The sequence below is a fragment of the Temnothorax nylanderi genome, unplaced genomic scaffold (genome assembly GCF_030848795.1).
Source record: "Temnothorax nylanderi isolate EJ_2023f unplaced genomic scaffold, tnyl_v1.0 TNYL_tig0129_pilon, whole genome shotgun sequence".
In the NCBI taxonomy this organism is placed as follows: Eukaryota; Metazoa; Arthropoda; class Insecta; order Hymenoptera; family Formicidae; genus Temnothorax; species Temnothorax nylanderi.
The window spans coordinates 508,203-526,422 of NW_027249191.1; the positions used below are offsets into that span (position 1 = coordinate 508,203).

The 18,220-nt window shown below is 34.0% G+C and overlaps 3 protein-coding genes across 3 annotated transcripts; all 3 read right to left on the reverse strand.

The window, feature by feature from the left end:
* Positions 1-340: 340 nt before the first annotated feature.
* LOC139776796 (ADP,ATP carrier protein-like) lies at positions 341-1,958 on the reverse strand. Its single transcript, XM_071713739.1, has 4 exons — positions 1,593-1,958; positions 1,230-1,488; positions 870-1,101; positions 341-767 (listed from the first exon to the last, which is right to left on the reverse strand). Exons 1-4 carry the CDS (start codon positions 1,744-1,746, stop codon positions 504-506), a joined length of 909 nt encoding a protein of 302 aa, XP_071569840.1. The 5' UTR covers positions 1,747-1,958; the 3' UTR covers positions 341-503.
* A 129-nt stretch (positions 1,959-2,087) lies between these two features.
* Positions 2,088-7,701, reverse strand: Flo1 (flotillin-1). Its single transcript, XM_071713738.1, has 10 exons — positions 6,364-7,701; positions 5,863-5,938; positions 5,705-5,795; positions 5,258-5,401; positions 5,056-5,175; positions 3,997-4,212; positions 3,736-3,923; positions 3,451-3,661; positions 3,211-3,375; positions 2,088-3,129 (listed from the first exon to the last, which is right to left on the reverse strand). The coding sequence occupies exons 1-10, from the start codon at positions 6,413-6,415 to the stop codon at positions 3,112-3,114; spliced, it is 1,281 nt and encodes a 426-aa protein (XP_071569839.1). The 5' UTR covers positions 6,416-7,701; the 3' UTR covers positions 2,088-3,111.
* Positions 7,702-7,854: 153 nt separating this feature from the next.
* On the reverse strand, positions 7,855-9,642 carry LOC139776797 (splicing factor C9orf78). The gene is made up of 6 exons (XM_071713740.1): positions 9,432-9,642; positions 9,245-9,353; positions 9,001-9,146; positions 8,649-8,867; positions 8,321-8,454; positions 7,855-8,131 (listed from the first exon to the last, which is right to left on the reverse strand). Exons 1-6 carry the CDS (start codon positions 9,551-9,553, stop codon positions 7,968-7,970), a joined length of 894 nt encoding a protein of 297 aa, XP_071569841.1. The 5' UTR covers positions 9,554-9,642; the 3' UTR covers positions 7,855-7,967.
* Positions 9,643-18,220: the final 8,578 nt, after the last annotated feature.

Below are 18,220 nucleotides of genomic sequence, written 5' to 3' on the forward strand. Positions count from 1 at the left end.
GTAAAATTCTATCCAATGGATCGTGTCACGGCTGACATTAAACGAAAATATATATATTCAGAGATTTTATTATTTATTTTGTGATTATAGTGCATTGAAAAATAAACTATTAAATATATATTAACCGCGCTTATTGTGACATGCACATTCTTATTATAAGTATCTATAAATAAATATTTCAGGTTTAATATTATATAATCCTAAATAAAAAAATTAATTTTTAGATTATATGTGAGCATAGAGCTCATTCGCGGAGGGATTCCGATAATTTTGTCGCCACGCTGTAAGGCTAGCTTTCAAAAGTATTTTTAGTTGTGAAAACAATAGTAAAACACAGAAATTATCTTTACTATATTTTTGATCAAATTCTTTTCAATAATATTTATTATTGCACTAGATGAAAATCCTTAGATAATTATGTATAAAACTCGAACACTTAATCGTATATATTTTATAAGACAAGTTTTTGCAGTGGTAGGACTTATTGAATTCCTAAGAGGTTTTCAATCTTTTAAGATTACTTTTCCAAGCGAATCTTTGATCGTATCGTATAACGTTAAGACGAGAGCACCACCGGTGCCGCGAAGAATGTTAGAGAATGCACCTTTGAAGAAAGCTCCGGGACCTTCGTTTCTCGTTATTTTTATCCAACAATCCAGTGTGTTTTTATACATTATGTCAGCCTTACTTCGTCCTGATTGCATCATCATTCGTCTTCTAACTGTATCGAAAGGGTAAGACATGATACCCGCCACCGTTGTTACTATCTACAAAAGATTGGATGGCACTTGCATAATAAAAAAATTATTGTATTCGTCGCTTTAACTTTATTCTTTACATGTTCGTGATGAGAAAGGATAGATCTGTACCTCGGCGATTATAAAATTCATGTACAACGGTGTGCTCTTCGGATCGGACAGCATACCCTTCATAGTATCATAAAATCCAAAGTACGTCGCGCGATATATAACGATTCCCTGTACGCTAACGTTGAAGCCACGATACAGTCCAAAAAATCCGTCCGATTTAAAAATCTTCAGTATACAGTCAGTTATACCCTTGAATTCCCGTTTCTCACCTTTTCCGACGTCGGCGGCTAATCTAAAAAATTAGACTCTTGTCATATGTAAATAATATAGACCGTTCTAAAATTTAACGTTCAAGCTGTGCCACCTTGATAAATCACGCTAAATTTAAGTTTTGTAACGCTCTATGTATGTAAGACATACCTGGTACGGGCGAAGTCGAGCGGATATACGAATAAGAGCGATGTCGCACCAGCGGCACCGCCGGCTGCCAGATTTCCAGCAAACTGTCGCCAGAAAGCATCTGGCGGCACATCTCCCAGAAAGAAGGCCTTAAATTTATCTTTGAATACAAAATTAAGCGCTTGAGTTGGAAAGTATCGAATAACGTTGGCGAAATTGCCTCTGTAGAAACTAAGAAATCCCGTTTCCTGAGGTATACGAACAAGCGCGTCTATCATACCTAATGAAATTTTAACGATTAAAAAATTGAAAAACTAACAGATGGAGAATGGAGATTTATTTCTTGCGTGGTGTATCAAAACGGAGCAAATCGCTCCAACGTACCCTTGTACTGTTGTTCAGGTCTTATCTGCTTCGAGGTATGCTGCACTTGCAGCAATAATTTCACTCTTTCTAGAGGAGCAACTGCTGTCTTTGCAATCGCCGCGGACAGACCGCCTGCCAGAAAATCTATCAGAAAAGATCTGTACGCGTCCATTTCTTGGGGGCTGCCAAAACTCGACAGATTCCGAGAAACTAACAGTCCGTCATGCGGATCTCGTTGAAACCACGCAACGTTTTCATACTTTTAATCGCCATATATATTTACGTTAATATCGAAGTATCACATATCTTTGCCCTATCTGTCATGGGAATGAAACATAACGTCAGATCTACTATGCTACGAGTCACTTGTTTTGTCGATCTACAAGAGATGCACTGCTTTAAAACAATTGGAGAATGGCTTCTTCGAAAATCCCCTAAAACGCTTAAAAATCATTAAAATTGTAATCGCGAAATTGTAGAACGAATAAAATGAATAAGTAAGACACACACGAATTGTGCTCGTAACATTTAATTGTGTCATTGCTTTACACAAAATCGGACATATATTTGTTTAAAACCTTATGTCGGTCATGAAAATGTATGTGGTCAGGAGCTTTTATTCAAAAGCTACAACTATGATTCATATAAATGATTGGATCACAGTGATCTCTGATTTTCATATACATATAAACGTGGGATAAAATATATTACTCATTTTTTTCTCTTTATCTTGTAGATACAGAAAATAGAACGCTCACGTCAAATGTTTATATATATAAATTTATCTCAAGGACTAGAAGAAAGATCTCTTTTATGTTGAACGTTATTAAGTGATGTTAAGAAACATCAAATATTTTCATCTCTAATAAATCTAAACAGATGCTTGATGATTATATTTATAAGATACATGTAATAGAACATTTGGAGAAATTGCATTCGGCACATATTGGCATAGAATTACAGATAGAGCCATCATGATCGGCCCTCGAGAGATTCGACAGAGAACGCACACATTTTTTTTATTATTTAAAAATACGTTAGGATTGAGTTAGGAAAATACACTAAGCAGTTACTAAAATCTTAATTAAAAATTGATTGGTATAAAAATAATATCAGTAATAAGCGAAAGTAATGTTATACCACACTTTCACTGTCTGGATTAGTAAAAATTATTGGAATGAACAAAACGAAATTCCTTGTGCGAGGTACTCTATTCTTAAAATTTTATAATAAAATATCATCAGACCATTTACTACTAACTAGCTTATTGACTTTCGAAATTGAAAGTAATGGATCAGTTTAAGAGTGTATATTCATATACACACGTGTTTTAGACAGATGCTATAAATGGCAGTGAAAGTGTTGAATTTTCGTAATATAGGAATTCCGATGTTCAATTACACTTGGCCCACACTACAGAGCAAGATATTTAAAGCAAATGTACATATAACAAAAGGATCCACTGAATACTTTTTATAAATGTACATTGAAGAACATATGACGGGGAAATTATTTAATAGTCCTTCATGTCGCTCATTTACGCTGCGTGTACCGACTGAAAAAGAAAATATGCGCATGATAAAACTAACTAACTTAAAATTTTATAATGCAGACAGTCACAAGTTTTTATGCGTACCTTTGCAATGTCCACGCCGGTCAAATTTTTAACAAGATCTGGAACACGCTGTACAATATTGAAAACTTCCTCGGTTAATTTTTCTGCCCCAATAGTACCATTACCACTTGAAACCATGGTTATCTTTTTTGCTTGAGAAAGAGGAGCGGCTACTTCAGCGGCAACCTAAGGACAATTAAAAGTTAGAATATTTACAATTATTAGAGAGAACGCTTGTAAACGTTGCAAAGATTAATATACCTTTGGGAGCGCATCGAGCATCATGTCTATCATGGCTGCGCTCTTGTATTCATTCCATGCTGCAGCTTTCTTTGCCATCTGTTCTGCCTCTGCCTTAGCTCTCGCTTCGATAGAGTAGGCTTCTGCCTCACCGCGAATCTTAATAGCTTCAGCTTCTGCTTCAGCCTCCATAACAAGGCGCAATTTATTTGCTTCGGCCATTTTCTCTAATCTAAAAAAAAATCAAAATCATCAAATCTTAGTCGATGCACAACAAAAGATTTATTTGTAAGCATTATTGAATACCTGAATTTTTCCGCGTCAGCGGGGCGTCGTACAGTGGCATCTAATTCTCTTTCGCGTCTCATCATTTCCTGCTCCTGCACGGCGATCTCCTGACTGCGTTCCACAACCTTCACCTGCATTTGCTCTTCCATAATCCTCTGTTTAGTTTTTGCCGCTTGCAATTCATAGGCCATTTCTGCTTCAGCTTTCTGTAAGTAATATCTATAAAAAAAATGTTCACATGGAACATATATTGTAGAAAGCATTTAAAAGTTTCCTTACTTTGGTTTGGACCTCGACATCATAAGCAGCCTTTTTCAATTCAAAATCACGTTGCGCTTTTGCGATCTCTGTATCATTTAGGAAACGTGAAGCCATTCTTTGTTCCTCGGCGATAGCTTCCCTAATTTGAGCGTCTCTGCGAGCTTCTGCTTCACCTATTCTAGCATCTCTCTTCACTTCTGCTGTACGTGCCATACCGAGTGCTTGCAGATAACCCTATAAATAATATATTCTCATAAAATTATTGCACGACATGATAACATTTATGATAATACAATGAGTAACGAATGATTTCAGCATTTAAGTAAGCAACTGAGCGACCCAAAAAGGCAACATATATAAGTATACATCGTAGCTCCAATTCAATATTTAAAAATATTTTTAAATAGAAAAATTTGAAGATACTTTAGCAATTTATACAAAATAATATTTTACAAATAACAATGTTTAAGACGTTCTTAAAAATCATATCTCCAGTCTTAATTTTTTTTAAACTATGTTTTTATTAAAGAAATAAGACAAATTCCGACAATATCTTCATATTTTGCTATTTAAAGATACTTCAGTATCGAATCAGCAGTAAATGTGCACATTTGTGTTGTTACAAAAAGCAATAAAAATTTTTGTTCTTGTAGAATCTGAAGAATTAACAATAATGTTACAAGACATAGCGGTGTGCGCTGTGACATCAGGTATAATAGTAATAAAATAAAATTTGAACGTACCTTTGCCCCCTGCAAGTAGCAAAACAAAAATGTATTCAATATTCACAACATACAAAATCTAACTATAATAATTATTTAAAAAGTTCATACTCACGTATCAACTATTAATAGACATTATTGAATCGTTTAAAGGGGGTCTTTTGAATATCTCTCTATACACTTGTATGTACACTATGTACACTTTAATAATTCAATTACGATTTGTACATGTTATCAGCATTATTTTTCTTAATTAAAGATTTTGAATGCTTACGCGTTCGACTTACATATTTTTGTGTTTATATACCGTGTTTATATACAGTGTTTTTATACATTAGAAATGCTGCAAACTTACCTCTTCGTCTCTAATATCTTTCAGTGTGTACGATACGACAGTAATGCCCATATTAACTAGATCACTGCTCGCAACTTCGAAGACTTCCTTGCTAAACTTTTTACGATCCTTGTAAATTTCCTACGGCAAAGAGTAGACCTTATGAGTCTAATAGCTTTTAATATAGGCAATTTAGGACAATTTATATTGATGCTCAACTTACCTCTACAGTCATACTGCCCATTATGGCTCGTTGATGTCCTTCTAGAGTGACGAGAGCTATGTTATGTATCTCATCTTCATCTTTTCCAAGGAACTGCTCGCACGCCGTAGATAACATCTCTTCATTTTGTCCTTGAATTTTCACCTGGAGCAAATGCATTTTGCAATATGTGAGTGTCATGTTAAGATCATTAAAGCTCGTTTATAACACACTTGTAAAGTTTGCAAAATTTTATACAACAACAAATATATATTATCAATAAAGTTTCCAGAATTATTCAGTGGCTTTATAACTTATACTTTTATATGTCATTGTGAGTTATTTTAGATCTAATTTGAATCATATACATATATGTCAATTTTATCACATACAACTATAATAAATATATGTAATATCTTGACATAAAATAGACACAGCATAGATAAAAGCTTCTTTCTTCTTAATTACCTGTGCTATGCCTGTTACAGATATCGGAACTCCTTGACAGGTGTATACCGTTGGACTCTCGACTTGTAAAGTCATCGTATTCAGAGAAATTCTGTAAAGATAAGATATGCATAAGCCGAGGAATTCATCATGCATGGAAGTACTTATATGACACTCACTTTTGTACTTGTTGCAGGATGGGCCAAACAAACACCCGCCCTCCAGGCACCAAGAGAGGTTTGCTGTAGCAACATCCTGGAAGAAGTTAATGCAAAACTAAATTAGAAAACTGACAATACGGAGCACCATGAGGAAGATAACGGTTCATTAAATTAATACATAATTAAATTAATATCTAAGTAAAAGAATCGAGCCGCACATAATTCTATATGTACAATCGAGCGGTATTCGATTATTTGCATATAACAGATAGCAATTTGCGATTCTAATGCGATTAAAGCACAGTATAGGTGCGGTTCTCAATCGATCCCGCGTTTCCCCACCGCCGTCTCGTCACGCGGATCAATTATCTAAGACGCCCGAGCGAGCTACTCCCATATTTTTTCCTTTTTTCTACGAATTAAATCGGGGGGGGGGGGGAGAGGAAATATATGCGGACGAAATATGTGAGAAAACGAGATATCTGTGCGGCGCTGAGGGACGATTCCTCGCTCGATTACCTGAGACGACGAGAGCCTCGTTTGGGCCGCAAGTGACGAATCCACAACTCATAATTATACGTCAAAGTAATGACGGCCACTGTGCGTGAAAGACCGTGAGTTTCAAGCAGTCGATTGACGTCAACGTGTCTCTCGTAGTACAGATGCACGTACAACGCGAAGGCGCAAATTCCTCCCCTCCTTCCTGTCGCCGGCGTTATCCTCCTCCCGGCTCCCCTACGACGTTGGTCCAGAACGTAGAGCGCATGAGCGAAGGGAGACCTTGGCATATTACTGAAATTGATACTTTTAAAGGTCTGACGATGAGACTTTTAAAGAGGCTTTTACGATACATCTCTTGAAGCTCGACTTTTCTGAACAAGAAGAAAAGATCTTCCAGCGCGTCGAGGGATTCGATTTAATTTGCGGTCGAAGTGAGCGTCTTCATGTCTCGGAGATAGCTACTTGCAGGAAGAAGATATTCGGCGTTTAGATCGTCCGTGATCACGAGAAACTGACGTTAGTTTGGAGTCGCATCCGTTTGACAGCTCCAAATGTCAAACGCTTGGAGATCAAGAGGATTTAAACACGCGTTTAGTAAAAAGAATATAGTAGTAGAGACAGTATATAATAGTAATAACTACTACGTAATGTAGTAATCGCTATATAATAATAATTAATAGTACAATATTTGAATACATATTTTCCAAGACCCTCGAAAAATCCTAAAAATTCCTAGAATATATTTCGGTAAGATATTTAGAGTTAGACGTATTTTTCGAAAAATCATCAATCATCAAAAGAATATATTCTAAAAAGAAGGAAGCGAGAGTTAGACCTGCCCCAAGGGGCGCGAGGAGAGGAGGAATCGGTCACCCGACGCTCCTCCTCTGCTCGCGGGGCGGGGGTGGGCGGGCGATAGGGGCTAGTATCGCTCGCCCGTTGCGTAAGCAACCCCCAAGGGAAGGGGTGACGGATGAGTTGGTGACGCTCATCCGCCACGAATTAGGATTAGATCACCCAGAAGGGTGAGGTGTGGGGGGGCTCACGGAAGTAATCAGTGCGTTTCCCGGCCCCCCCCCCCCTCATAGCACAGTGTTAGGGTCACTCGCGGGTGGTTTAGTCGGTAGGCTACGGGAAATGGCGGGACTACACTAAGTGGTCCCTGCTCCCGTAGAATCCGACACTCCCCTGTCCCGCCCCAGGAGCAGGGGGTCTTCCCTCCGTAAGGAGGGTCACTGGTTGAAACCCCGGAGGAAAGGAGGCGCTCCCCGATCAGAGGCGCTCCCTGATCAAGGGCATATGCCCTTGTGACTGGTTGCCTCTGCTGACTGGTTGCCTCCAGGACTCCGCGGGGATTCCAGTGATGGAAGATTACACCCGCGTAAAAAAAAAAAAAAAAAAAAAAAGCGAGAGTTAGAAGTAACGAGAGTAAAACATACATCTTTCGAGCTTTCAATGGACGTGAACGATGTATGCGAATAAAAATAAAACTGTATTGTAACATTGTACTGTCTTTTGATTTTTTTAATTGCAATTAAAAAAAAAACATTCGATGTAAAAACCCATCAACGTTTAAGTGTACCCAAAAAGTGTAACATGATAAATTAATAATACAGTCTGTTTTAAAATCGTCTGAATTGCTTTTTAAATCTCTCGTAATGGTAATCGTCCGTCGCCTTCTCTCCATTGTCTTTCCGCTTTCCTCGGATATCCTCTTTGGTGGTGTATTTTTTCTTGTCGCCGGAGCCTTGCTGCGATTTCTGGAAATCTGAGTCTTCTATGTTGACTAAAATTATAATAAATATTTCGTTCAAATAAAGTTTATGTGTCTAACACGAAGAATTCAATTGTAGGGAAACAAAATGCATACGACGGTTGCGACTAGTTAATAAGTTCAAAATAATTTGGGAATGTCGTACGTATCATTTCATGTATATCTATGAAAAATAATAAAGTGAATAAGATCATCTCATACATCTGTTGTGCTGCACGAAATTTACAGCCATATTAGTAGGAACAAACTGCGAGGGTCCATCTTTCTTTCTGTGTCTCTCCCAAAGAAGTTTCAATTTTGCCTCTTCGGTAGCTTCGATGTTACGAATTTTAGCTCTGAAAATAAACTGGATTTTAAGGAAAATGTCTACCATAAAACTAATACGTTTTAAAATGTATAAATGAATTTGATGAAGTTAAATCGTTATTATACGTTGCTTCAAGTTCCGACATTGCAAAATCATCTTCATACTTGTGTCCAAATAACCCTTTTTAACTGTGTGTATGCACATTATAATAAATATACTCACTCTATGCCAAGATCAACCTCTGGAATACCAGAGAGCATCTGATTCGAAAGCATCTCCTCACTACGATTGGCTGAGCTCTGCCTCAAGTGTTCAGGTACGGCGCGCAACGCCGCTTCTTCGGGCGAGCAATACGATCCCTTTTCATTATTCCCACTATTTGCCGCATCATTATTATTTTTACTCTTGCGTTTTGACAATTCTTCTTCTATGTACTTGACCCTAGTAGGAATAATCATATGAGCTTGTGATATAAGACATATAAACCAGCAATGATTAATAATCTTAATAATATATTCATCACTGATTAAGCACTACCAATAAATATAATAGAAAGATACAAACGTTGTCGTACATTTCTTCATCTTCATCGCGTTTATTAGTCTCTGCGTTAAATTGTGTGCCAATGCCAGTTTCATATGCATCGTTTGGCTTGTGTTTTGTATTCTTCAATGCAGCCATGTTTACCATTCCTCCCGTTTTCATGTTGAAGGGATCCGACTAAATTAACATATAGATCATCTTTCATATTACATCATCCACCCTGTGTTTTAATTTTATTACACATGCATCAACGTATCCTGTTATACGTATCCTACCGTTATGACATCAGATGCACCGCTTTCTCCAAGAGCCAAACCGACGACGTCGACTCCAGCGGGTCTCTCGCGGAGCTTCTGAATGATCTTCATCTCCTCAACCTTCTCCCTGAAATAAGTCTCTTTCTAATCACGCTAATTCCCACGTTACTATTTAATTAAGATAGAGAATAAATACAATCCTTACCTGAGAGACACTTTTTCCTCCTCGCTGTCATTATCATCGGATAGAGCTTCGCGTTTTCTTAAAGGTTTCTTCTTCTTCTTCTTGAACTGGATGTTAGGCGCTTCATCATCGCCGCCGCCCATTTTTGATTAATTAATCAGTTAATTAAACTCTATCTTCTCTCGAGCAAAACCACAAGAGACAGGTTAGGTTAATCAGGTTAATGCAGGTTGACGCCGAGTCGCTGAGAGTCGCTGTCAATCGATTGATAAATCGATCCATCAATAGGGTTCGAGTCTCCGCTAAATCGGGTTCGAGTCTCCACTAAATCGAATTCAAGTCTCCGCTATAAATTGTAAGCAGAGAGAAACCTGAGAGCGGAATATAGATATAAGAATACAATCGTCTATTTGAATGTCGCAAATGTGTCGCGGATATCTATTCTAGAATATTAATACGCCTATTCGTTAGAACGCGAGAAATTTCAAATTATCCGCGCGGAAGATCAAGCACCTCCGCCATATTGATGACGTCACCTTCCATTTTTCCAGAATGCGCAAACGCGACGGCGGGCGGACACGGAGCGGATCGCTCACCGAACGAGTGGCGCGTCGCAAGTTATTTAATTGGTAAGAGTAAGCTTTATTTTGTCTTGCATGCATTATTTAACGCAGCGTCTATCGCGTAGGATAGATTCAGCGTTCGGGTATTAACGATTTGCAAATATACGCATACGGTACTTATTCGGTCGAAAGCGCGTCGCGCTGGCAATCGCGAAAGTGACGATCGCGTCGTATTTTCCAATGTCGCGAATATCGATCGCGAATATTTGTCAAAAATATTAGTACGCCTATTCGCTAGAATGCAAAAAAACGATCGTGATCATAAGCGAGCGTAATAGTATTCGGTTTTCGAAATTCGGAAAATTCGTGATCGCGAAGTTGTGAGAGCGGGGTGAGTAGCGACGCCATGGCACCCTTGGGCCTTGGCTCGGTTTGGCGCGAGAAGTTTCGCGCGCGGGGGATGACGGGTCTCCGCCATATTGATGACGTCAGACGTTCTCCTTCATTTCCAGATCGCAACGGACGCGGAAAGGACCGGCTCCGGAACGAGTGGCGTCGCGGGAGTTGTTTGATTGGTAAGAGTAAGCATTATTAATCCTGCATGAATTATTTAACGCAGCGTCTATCGCGTATAGTATCGATTCAGCGCTCGGGTGTAACGTGTAACGATATTTCTCAAAAATAAGTATTTCGCGGTACTTGATGTTTGGTCGCAGGCGCGTCGCGCGGACAATCGCGGGCGATCGTATTTTCCATCTGTCGCGAATATCGCGGATATTTACCAAGAGCATTAATACGCTTATTCGTTAGAATGTAAATAGTGGCAATCACTAAAAGGCGAGCATGCAGTATTTGCTCAAAGTACAGAAATTGTACAATCGCGAAGTTAAAAGAGCGGGATGCGTAGTGACGCCGCGGCGAGATTTTCGGTGCGAGAAGTTGATCGCGCGGGAGACGAAGCGCCTCCGTCATGTTGCCCATGTTAATTACGCTACCCTTTCATTTCCAGATCGCGACGGGCACGAGACAGATCGGCTGCGGAACGAGTGGCGTCGCGAGAGTTGTTTAATTGGTAAGTGTCACCTTTATTAATCTATGCATGCATTATTTACTGCAGTATTTATCGAATCGTATCGATTCAGCGCTCGGGTGTAAGACGGATAATCGCCAAAGTGACATTGCGGCGTTTTATTAACAGGAAAATTAATATAAACAATAATAATTATTTTTAAAAAATTCCTTTGTTCTGCAACGAATAATTTATATGAATCTTACATCACATTATTTTATTTTATTTGTTATAAAGCCAGTTTGTCCATTGATTACATGGATAGACTATAAAATATTGTGTATAAATTGGCGTTTTATAGAAGTAAAAATTAGAATAATATTGGATCTTATATATATAATAAATCAGATGCAATATTATATATCAGATGAATATACAGCATTAATAAAATATATATTCCTTGTTTTTATAAGAGAGATAATGCTTCTATTTATACACACATTCAAAAAGTATTTATAAATATAAAGGAAACACACGCCTAACTCATTTAATACCTATCTTTTTCTCTATAAGAGAATAGTCTTTATTGTTATTTTACATATATAAATATATTGTACTAATTCTTTTTGTAAAAAAGAAATCTGTAGAAAAGCTTCATATTTTTAAAATGTCAATATTTTATTTTCAATGCAACTTTCTTTCTTATTCTTTTTTCATTTATTTCAGCAACTTTAATGTAACCAAGAATCAATTATTTCCATAATCCTTTTTTTATATCTATATAATTATTTATCTTTATTAATTGTAAGATATAACTCTAAATATAAATATTTTTTTCTATTGTCTGAGATCTATTGTCTATGAAAGAAAAACTTTACTCTTTGATATACTTTTAAGTTAAGATTCAATATATTATTTTTATTAATTATTTTGAGCTCCGTTTTAATTTGTGAACCTTATATTTGTACGTTAATTACAAATAACCTAATTAAACCTTATATATTTATGTTACAGAACCATCATAGCTGATAATACGTAGCTGACATTTTCACACTCCACTATCAATCGGTGAGTAACAAAAACGTTATTTATCACCAAAATAAAACGACCAATTTTATGCAAGTAAGCAATAATGCTCACCACAAAGTTATTACAACAGCACCCGATATTTTTCCTAGGTCTCCTTAGCCTCCTCACGGGTTCTCCCATCTGAACCCTTTTTTACTCGTATCTCACAACAGAAAAGATATGTACAAGATTAATCTGTAACATAAAAAAATATTTAAATAAAAATAATTATCTAAATCTAAGTCTAAAATAAATATAGATTCCTTGTTTTTATAAGAAAGGTATAATGCTTCTATTTTATATACATATATTCAAAAGATGTTTATAGACACACATATTGCTTGCTTGCATCAAATTGTGAAATATTTAATTTTGAGCGCATATTTGGAGAACAGATTAAAAGAAACACATACCTAAAATAAAAATAAAAGAATAACTTTTGCATGCAAGTATCATTTTATTCATAATTTCAACTAATGTACGAACTACGAATAATATCTTAATAAAAATGCTTCTTTATTTAGATATCAACTTGCATAAAATTTGATAAGAAATAAAATCTAATCCTTACATAATTTAAACTATTATAAATTTTAATTATTTAGAAATATTTTATATAAAGGGTGTCCATTTTAATCGATCACCCTCAAAAACTTTTTTATTTGTAATTTAAGAAAGAAATGCTTCGGACGAAAGTTGTTTGGTTTGAAGGGAACATGATTCTTACGTAAGTTATGTTGTAGATGTCATCGTTTTCAAGAAATTTTAAAGGCGACTAATTTCTTAAATAAAACTTGATTTTTTCCTTGAGATAAAAGTTATAGATCTCGTCGAGACGTTTTCAAAACACTATAATAAAGCTCTCTTTCGTTAAAGATTTTCTGAGATATTTTAAATTTTGTCAGGATGTTTTTTAATATAAAATATGAAATATCTCGTAAAGTATTCACTTTTTGATTACTTTACCTGGATACTTTTGTACATAAAAATATGACAAAATTTAAAAATATCTCAGGAAGTTCTTAACGAAAAAGAATTTTATTATAGTGTTTTAAAAACGTCTCGACGAGATCTATAACTATTATTTAAAAGAAAAAATTAAGTTTCATTTAAAAAATTAATCTCCTTTAAAATTTCTTGAAGATAACATGTATGGCACGACTCACATTGGAATTATATATGACTCCCTTCAAACAACTTTCGTCTAAAGCATTTCTTTCTAGAATCACAAATAAAAAAGTTTTTGAGAGCAATCGATTAAAATAGGACACCCTGTATATTTGTTAATATTAATCATGTCGTAAATAATTTATTAAATATTAAAAAAATCTCAAAATATAATCTAACAAATATTTTATTTATTAGACAACGTATTAAACATTCAATACACTATTACATTATACAGTGATCTGAAAACGATATACTACGCAAATAAATAATTATTTTCATCAGATAACAATTAATAAAATAGATTATGAAATGCTCACCTCGCGATCTGTTACATCTGGCCGCTTCTTCGGCTTCGACTCTTTTCTTCTTTTCGCATTGCTATTTCTTCATGGCAGTCACATCTGTTTCTTAAAACAAAGAAACTTTGATTACAATTAAACGTGATTACAAGTAATCACAAAAATGTAACAATCGTGCAGCTTTGCCATACCTTGCACGATACTCTCGAAATTAATCACACGCGACGCGTACTTCATCCGCTTTCAACTGTAGCATTATTCTCGCATATTTTTATTCTCGCGTATACTTACTACGCGTATCCCTATCTATCTTAAAGTAGAGTACCGACCTAAACGTACGCGTAATCTTATCTTTTACAGGCAATTCCGCTTTTACCGAACAACAGGGCAACTAAACACAATCGCCGCTGTAGTTTTCGGGAGTGGCGTATTAATTATCGCGCGAACATTGTTATTCGCGTTTGTGGTGCCGGTGGAGTTGTGTCGGGCATCGAGGGAGCTGATAATCCAAGAGGTCAACCTGAGAGGAGGATGAGCCCTGGGAGAGACATCAGGCGCTAGCGAAACAACATTGTGGTAAATATTACTTTTTATTTTGTATAAAAGTAATTTTAATTTTTGCTTATACTTGAGTCGTTTTATTTCATCATGATTTTGAAATAATAATTATAAAAAAATAAGTAATTTGAAATTTTATAAGAATTTATTTTTGTAAAGATATTTTTCTGAAAATGTATAATTATTTAAATAAAAGTGTAATTAAATGATGAATAAGAAGTTTGATGCGTAAGAATTATTTAATATCAAATCACTTATTTATATGTTACAGAAGATAACGACGTGGAAAGTGTCGCATCGAGGGAGCTGACAACCCGAGAGGACAGCCTGAGAGGAGGAGGAGGCCTGAGAGAGGCATCGGGCGCCAGCGGAACAACTTTGCGGTAAATATTATTTATTTGTGTAAAAGCAACTTTTTCCTGTTTATTCTTGAATCGCTTTATTTCACAATAATTTAGAAATAATAATTAGAAAGAAAGTGGTAATTTGAAGTTTTATAAAAGCTCATTATTGTAAAGATTATTTTAGGAAAATAATTATTTAAATAAATGTCTAATTGAATGATAAATAAAAGGTTTGATACCATAGGAATTATGTTTTAAAACATTGAGTTTTTTAAACACCATTTTAATATAAATTTTATATTTATATGTTACAGAATCAACGTAGCTACGTGGCAGATATAATTCCGCTATTGCGCATCGATGTCGGTGAGTGATGAATTAATATATTTATTGAGGTAACGGATGTATGGTAACTTATTAAATATACATATTATATATCTGGATAAACGTATGAAATTTGTCAACAATATAAAGATCTTACACATAAGTACACAGCATTCTATACATCCGTTGCCTTAAAATGGGTCAGTTACAACAGATTAGGATAAGTTTAATTCTGGACGCTTCTTTATTATTATATTTATTGTGCATTTATTAATTAATTTAGTTTGCATACGAGAATGTACTCGTATAAAAATTATACAACTAATATATTATACCAAAACCAAATATATTTCCTTCGACAACAAAAAAGTAATATTTTTTATTGTTTAAATGTTAACCAAAAAAAGACAATTTTTCGGTTGACTTATATATAGTTACGTAAACACATCACTGGAAAATTATTTCAAGGAATAATCTTCTATGTATCATAGAATTGCAAAAAATTATCACATATGACAATTGTCTAATCGTACACTCTTAATAGTATTTATTTGTAAGATCAGTTCTCATTAACTTCTTTTATAATCGTAGTTACGTACGTTTGCAATATGCGGATGATATTACAAGAAAGCTCTAAACTGAGGCTGTTTTAGCTGAAAATAAAAACATAAAACAATAACTGAGAGAAAAAACCGATAATTTTGAAAGAGAACAAAATAAATGTATTAAAATTAATAAACAAAATATAGTTCCTGTGATCATCCTCTAAATAAAGTAATTTCTAAGTGTTACAAGTTTTAATAAGCAGCACCATTGAATGTGTTTAATTATGCCATGTTACACTGAGAAAAAGGATTTGCTGTATTAGCAAATATTTGTCATTATAGTGACAACAAACATTTTTATTTGCTGCGGGTAGCGAACTTTTTGCTATTGCAACAAAAGGTTGCTACCCGCAGCAAATCAAAATGTTTGTTGTCACTAATTTCTCTCAGTGTATATGAATAGAGTCACATGTTTGATAGGAATATATATATATGCAATTAATATTGCAATAACGCGTACATATGCGTAAATTATTGATTACAAACTAGTTATAAATGCATCAGTGGTACAGCAATATTATTTGAATATATGCAATATATTGGATAGTAGAAAAATCGAATAGATGCTGAAATAACTTTTCAAATAATCATAAATTTCATATTAGAGATATAAATATGTAATTTTTCTATTATATCTTTTTATACCGTAATTTTACACATCTAATTATACGTGTGGTATTAATAGAACTGATTCTTATAACATATAAAGCACATATGATATCAATATAACTGTTAGTCTTTCGGAATAGCATATCATTAAATGGATAGTTAAATTGTCTTGCATATAATCTAAAAATTAGTCAATAGAAGTTTAGTAACTAAAACTATATTAATATATTATACAATATATATATATATATATATATAGGTATATATATTTAAAGGTATATATATATAAAGGTATATATATATATATATATATATATATATATATAAAGGTTTAACAATTAAAATCTTTTTAATTTACTGCTTTTATTTAAGTTTAAATGGTATTTATATCTTATGTGATCAACAAATAGAAAGTATAAAATATTTGTATAGTTTTATATGTGCAAAATGGAAAATAAAAGAATATATTAATAATAAAAAGTAATTGAAGTAAACAATATTGTAATTATAATATCGAAAAATGTTTATATAAAAAATGTAACAAATACTCAATATTTTTAATAATTTGGCAGTATCTGTAACAAATACTGTATTACTCCTATTATTCCTTTTTTCATCTATTCCTTTCCTACATATTTGTCCAGAGTTAAACTTTATATAAGTTAGTGCAAAAGAGCGATATATATTGTGTGTATATATATATATATATCTCTATGGTTCGGTTATCGGTAGATGTCAGTACCATTTCGGAGACGTAGTGATACATATCGGGACATTTGTCACATATTAGGTCCGACCGGTTTAGTAAAAATATAGCATAAATATGGAAGCATGAACTTAATTTAGAAATATCAACAACGTAACGACACATATGGGGTCCAATTTCTTCGCTGTAATGACAAAAATCGAGATCAGCCAATTGAACTATTACTATTATTAAATATTACCAAGATTTATGCGTCTCATGAGCATATCTTTCTTATTATATAAATTGAAGAGTTCATTACCTATTCGTAGACTACTTAAAAATTTGAAGATAACATTTTAAAATGTTGTCTTCGCAAATTTTGATCTAACCTATGAATAGATAATGAATAGTTTAATTTATATAATGACAACGATATGCTCATGAAACGCATAAATCATGGCAACATTTAATAATAGTAATAATTTAATTGGCCGTTCCTGATTTTTGTCATTATATCGAAGAAATTGGACCCCACATGTGACGTCGTTGATGGAAATTTCTGAATTAATTTCTTACTTCGTATTTATGACGTAATTCTGATATATTACTTAAGAAATAGTATTCGTATTACACAAATATCGAGATTAAAATAACACACAGTTTTATATGTTTATTATTTCGTTATTATTTGTGAATCTTAGCATGCTCTTTCAAGCATAGATTAATCGTCTTTTAAAATGTTGTTTTCGACAATATTTTCGACAATATTAGCCTACTCGAGAAGCTAATGAACGCTTTAATTTATATAATAAAAATGGTATACCCAGAAAAAGCATGAATTTTGTTGAAAATTATCTAAAAGTAATAGTTAAACTGGCCGGTCCTGCTTTTTGTCATTACGTCGAAGGAGTCGGACTCTGTATGTATATAACGTTACGCCATAAAAATTTTTTTGCTTTTTTATTTTGCTGTACGTTTGCATATACTTTTAGATATTGTATTTGTATTATACACAGATTAAATTTAAAGTAACACAATGTACTTACTTTATTATATTTATAAATCCTAGCTTCCAAGCGTAGACAATCTTTTAAAACGCTTTCTTTGTTAATATTATAAACAAATGTTATAAATATTTATAAATATTAGCAAAGAAAACGTTTTAAAAGATTGTCTTACACGATTGATGATGATAATCGTAAATTGGAAGCTAGGACTATTAATAAATAAATTGTGTACACAAACAATGTGTTACTTTAACTTCAATCTGTGAATAATACAAATATTTAATACATAAAAGTCTATGCAAACGTAGAGGATATATAAAGAAGAAAAAAGTTTTCATCAACAAAGTAAAGTCACATTTGTGTTTGACTCCTTCAATGTAACGACAAAAAGCTGGACCTGCCAGGTAAACTATTATACATTTCAATTTATTTTAACAAAATTTTTGCTTTTTCTGGGCATACCAATTGTATTATATAAATTAATGCGTTTAACAGTTCCTCATAGACTAATTAAATATTACTGAAGACATAACGTTATACACAATCCTCTATGCTTAGGAGCTAGG

What these genes read in the sequence shown, in the direction of transcription:
- Flo1 (XM_071713738.1), bottom strand. Translation starts at nt 6,415, where the DNA reads ATGAGTTGTGGATTCGTCACTTGCGGCCCAAACGAGGCTCTCGTCGTC. An exon ending in TGGGCAGTATGACTGTAGAG is followed by an intron (nt 5,176 to 5,257) that starts GTAAGTTGAGCA and finishes TCTTTGCCGTAG; the next exon opens with GAAATTTACAAGGATCGTAA. An exon ending in GCTGACGCGGAAAAATTCAG is followed by an intron (nt 3,662 to 3,735) that starts GTATTCAATAAT and finishes ATTTTTTTTTAG; the next exon opens with ATTAGAGAAAATGGCCGAAG.
- LOC139776796 (XM_071713739.1), bottom strand. Translation starts at nt 1,746, where the DNA reads ATGGACGCGTACAGATCTTTTCTGATAGATTTTCTGGCAGGCGGTCTG. An exon ending in ACCTGAACAACAGTACAAGG is followed by an intron (nt 1,489 to 1,592) that starts GTACGTTGGAGC and finishes AAATTTCATTAG; the next exon opens with GTATGATAGACGCGCTTGTT. An exon ending in TGAATTTTATAATCGCCGAG is followed by an intron (nt 768 to 869) that starts GTACAGATCTAT and finishes AATCTTTTGTAG; the next exon opens with ATAGTAACAACGGTGGCGGG.
- LOC139776797 (XM_071713740.1), bottom strand. Translation starts at nt 9,553, where the DNA reads ATGGGCGGCGGCGATGATGAAGCGCCTAACATCCAGTTCAAGAAGAAG. An exon ending in GTGCATCTGATGTCATAACG is followed by an intron (nt 9,147 to 9,244) that starts GTAGGATACGTA and finishes ATGTTAATTTAG; the next exon opens with TCGGATCCCTTCAACATGAA. An exon ending in GAGGTTGATCTTGGCATAGA is followed by an intron (nt 8,455 to 8,648) that starts GTGAGTATATTT and finishes GTTTATTTTCAG; the next exon opens with AGCTAAAATTCGTAACATCG.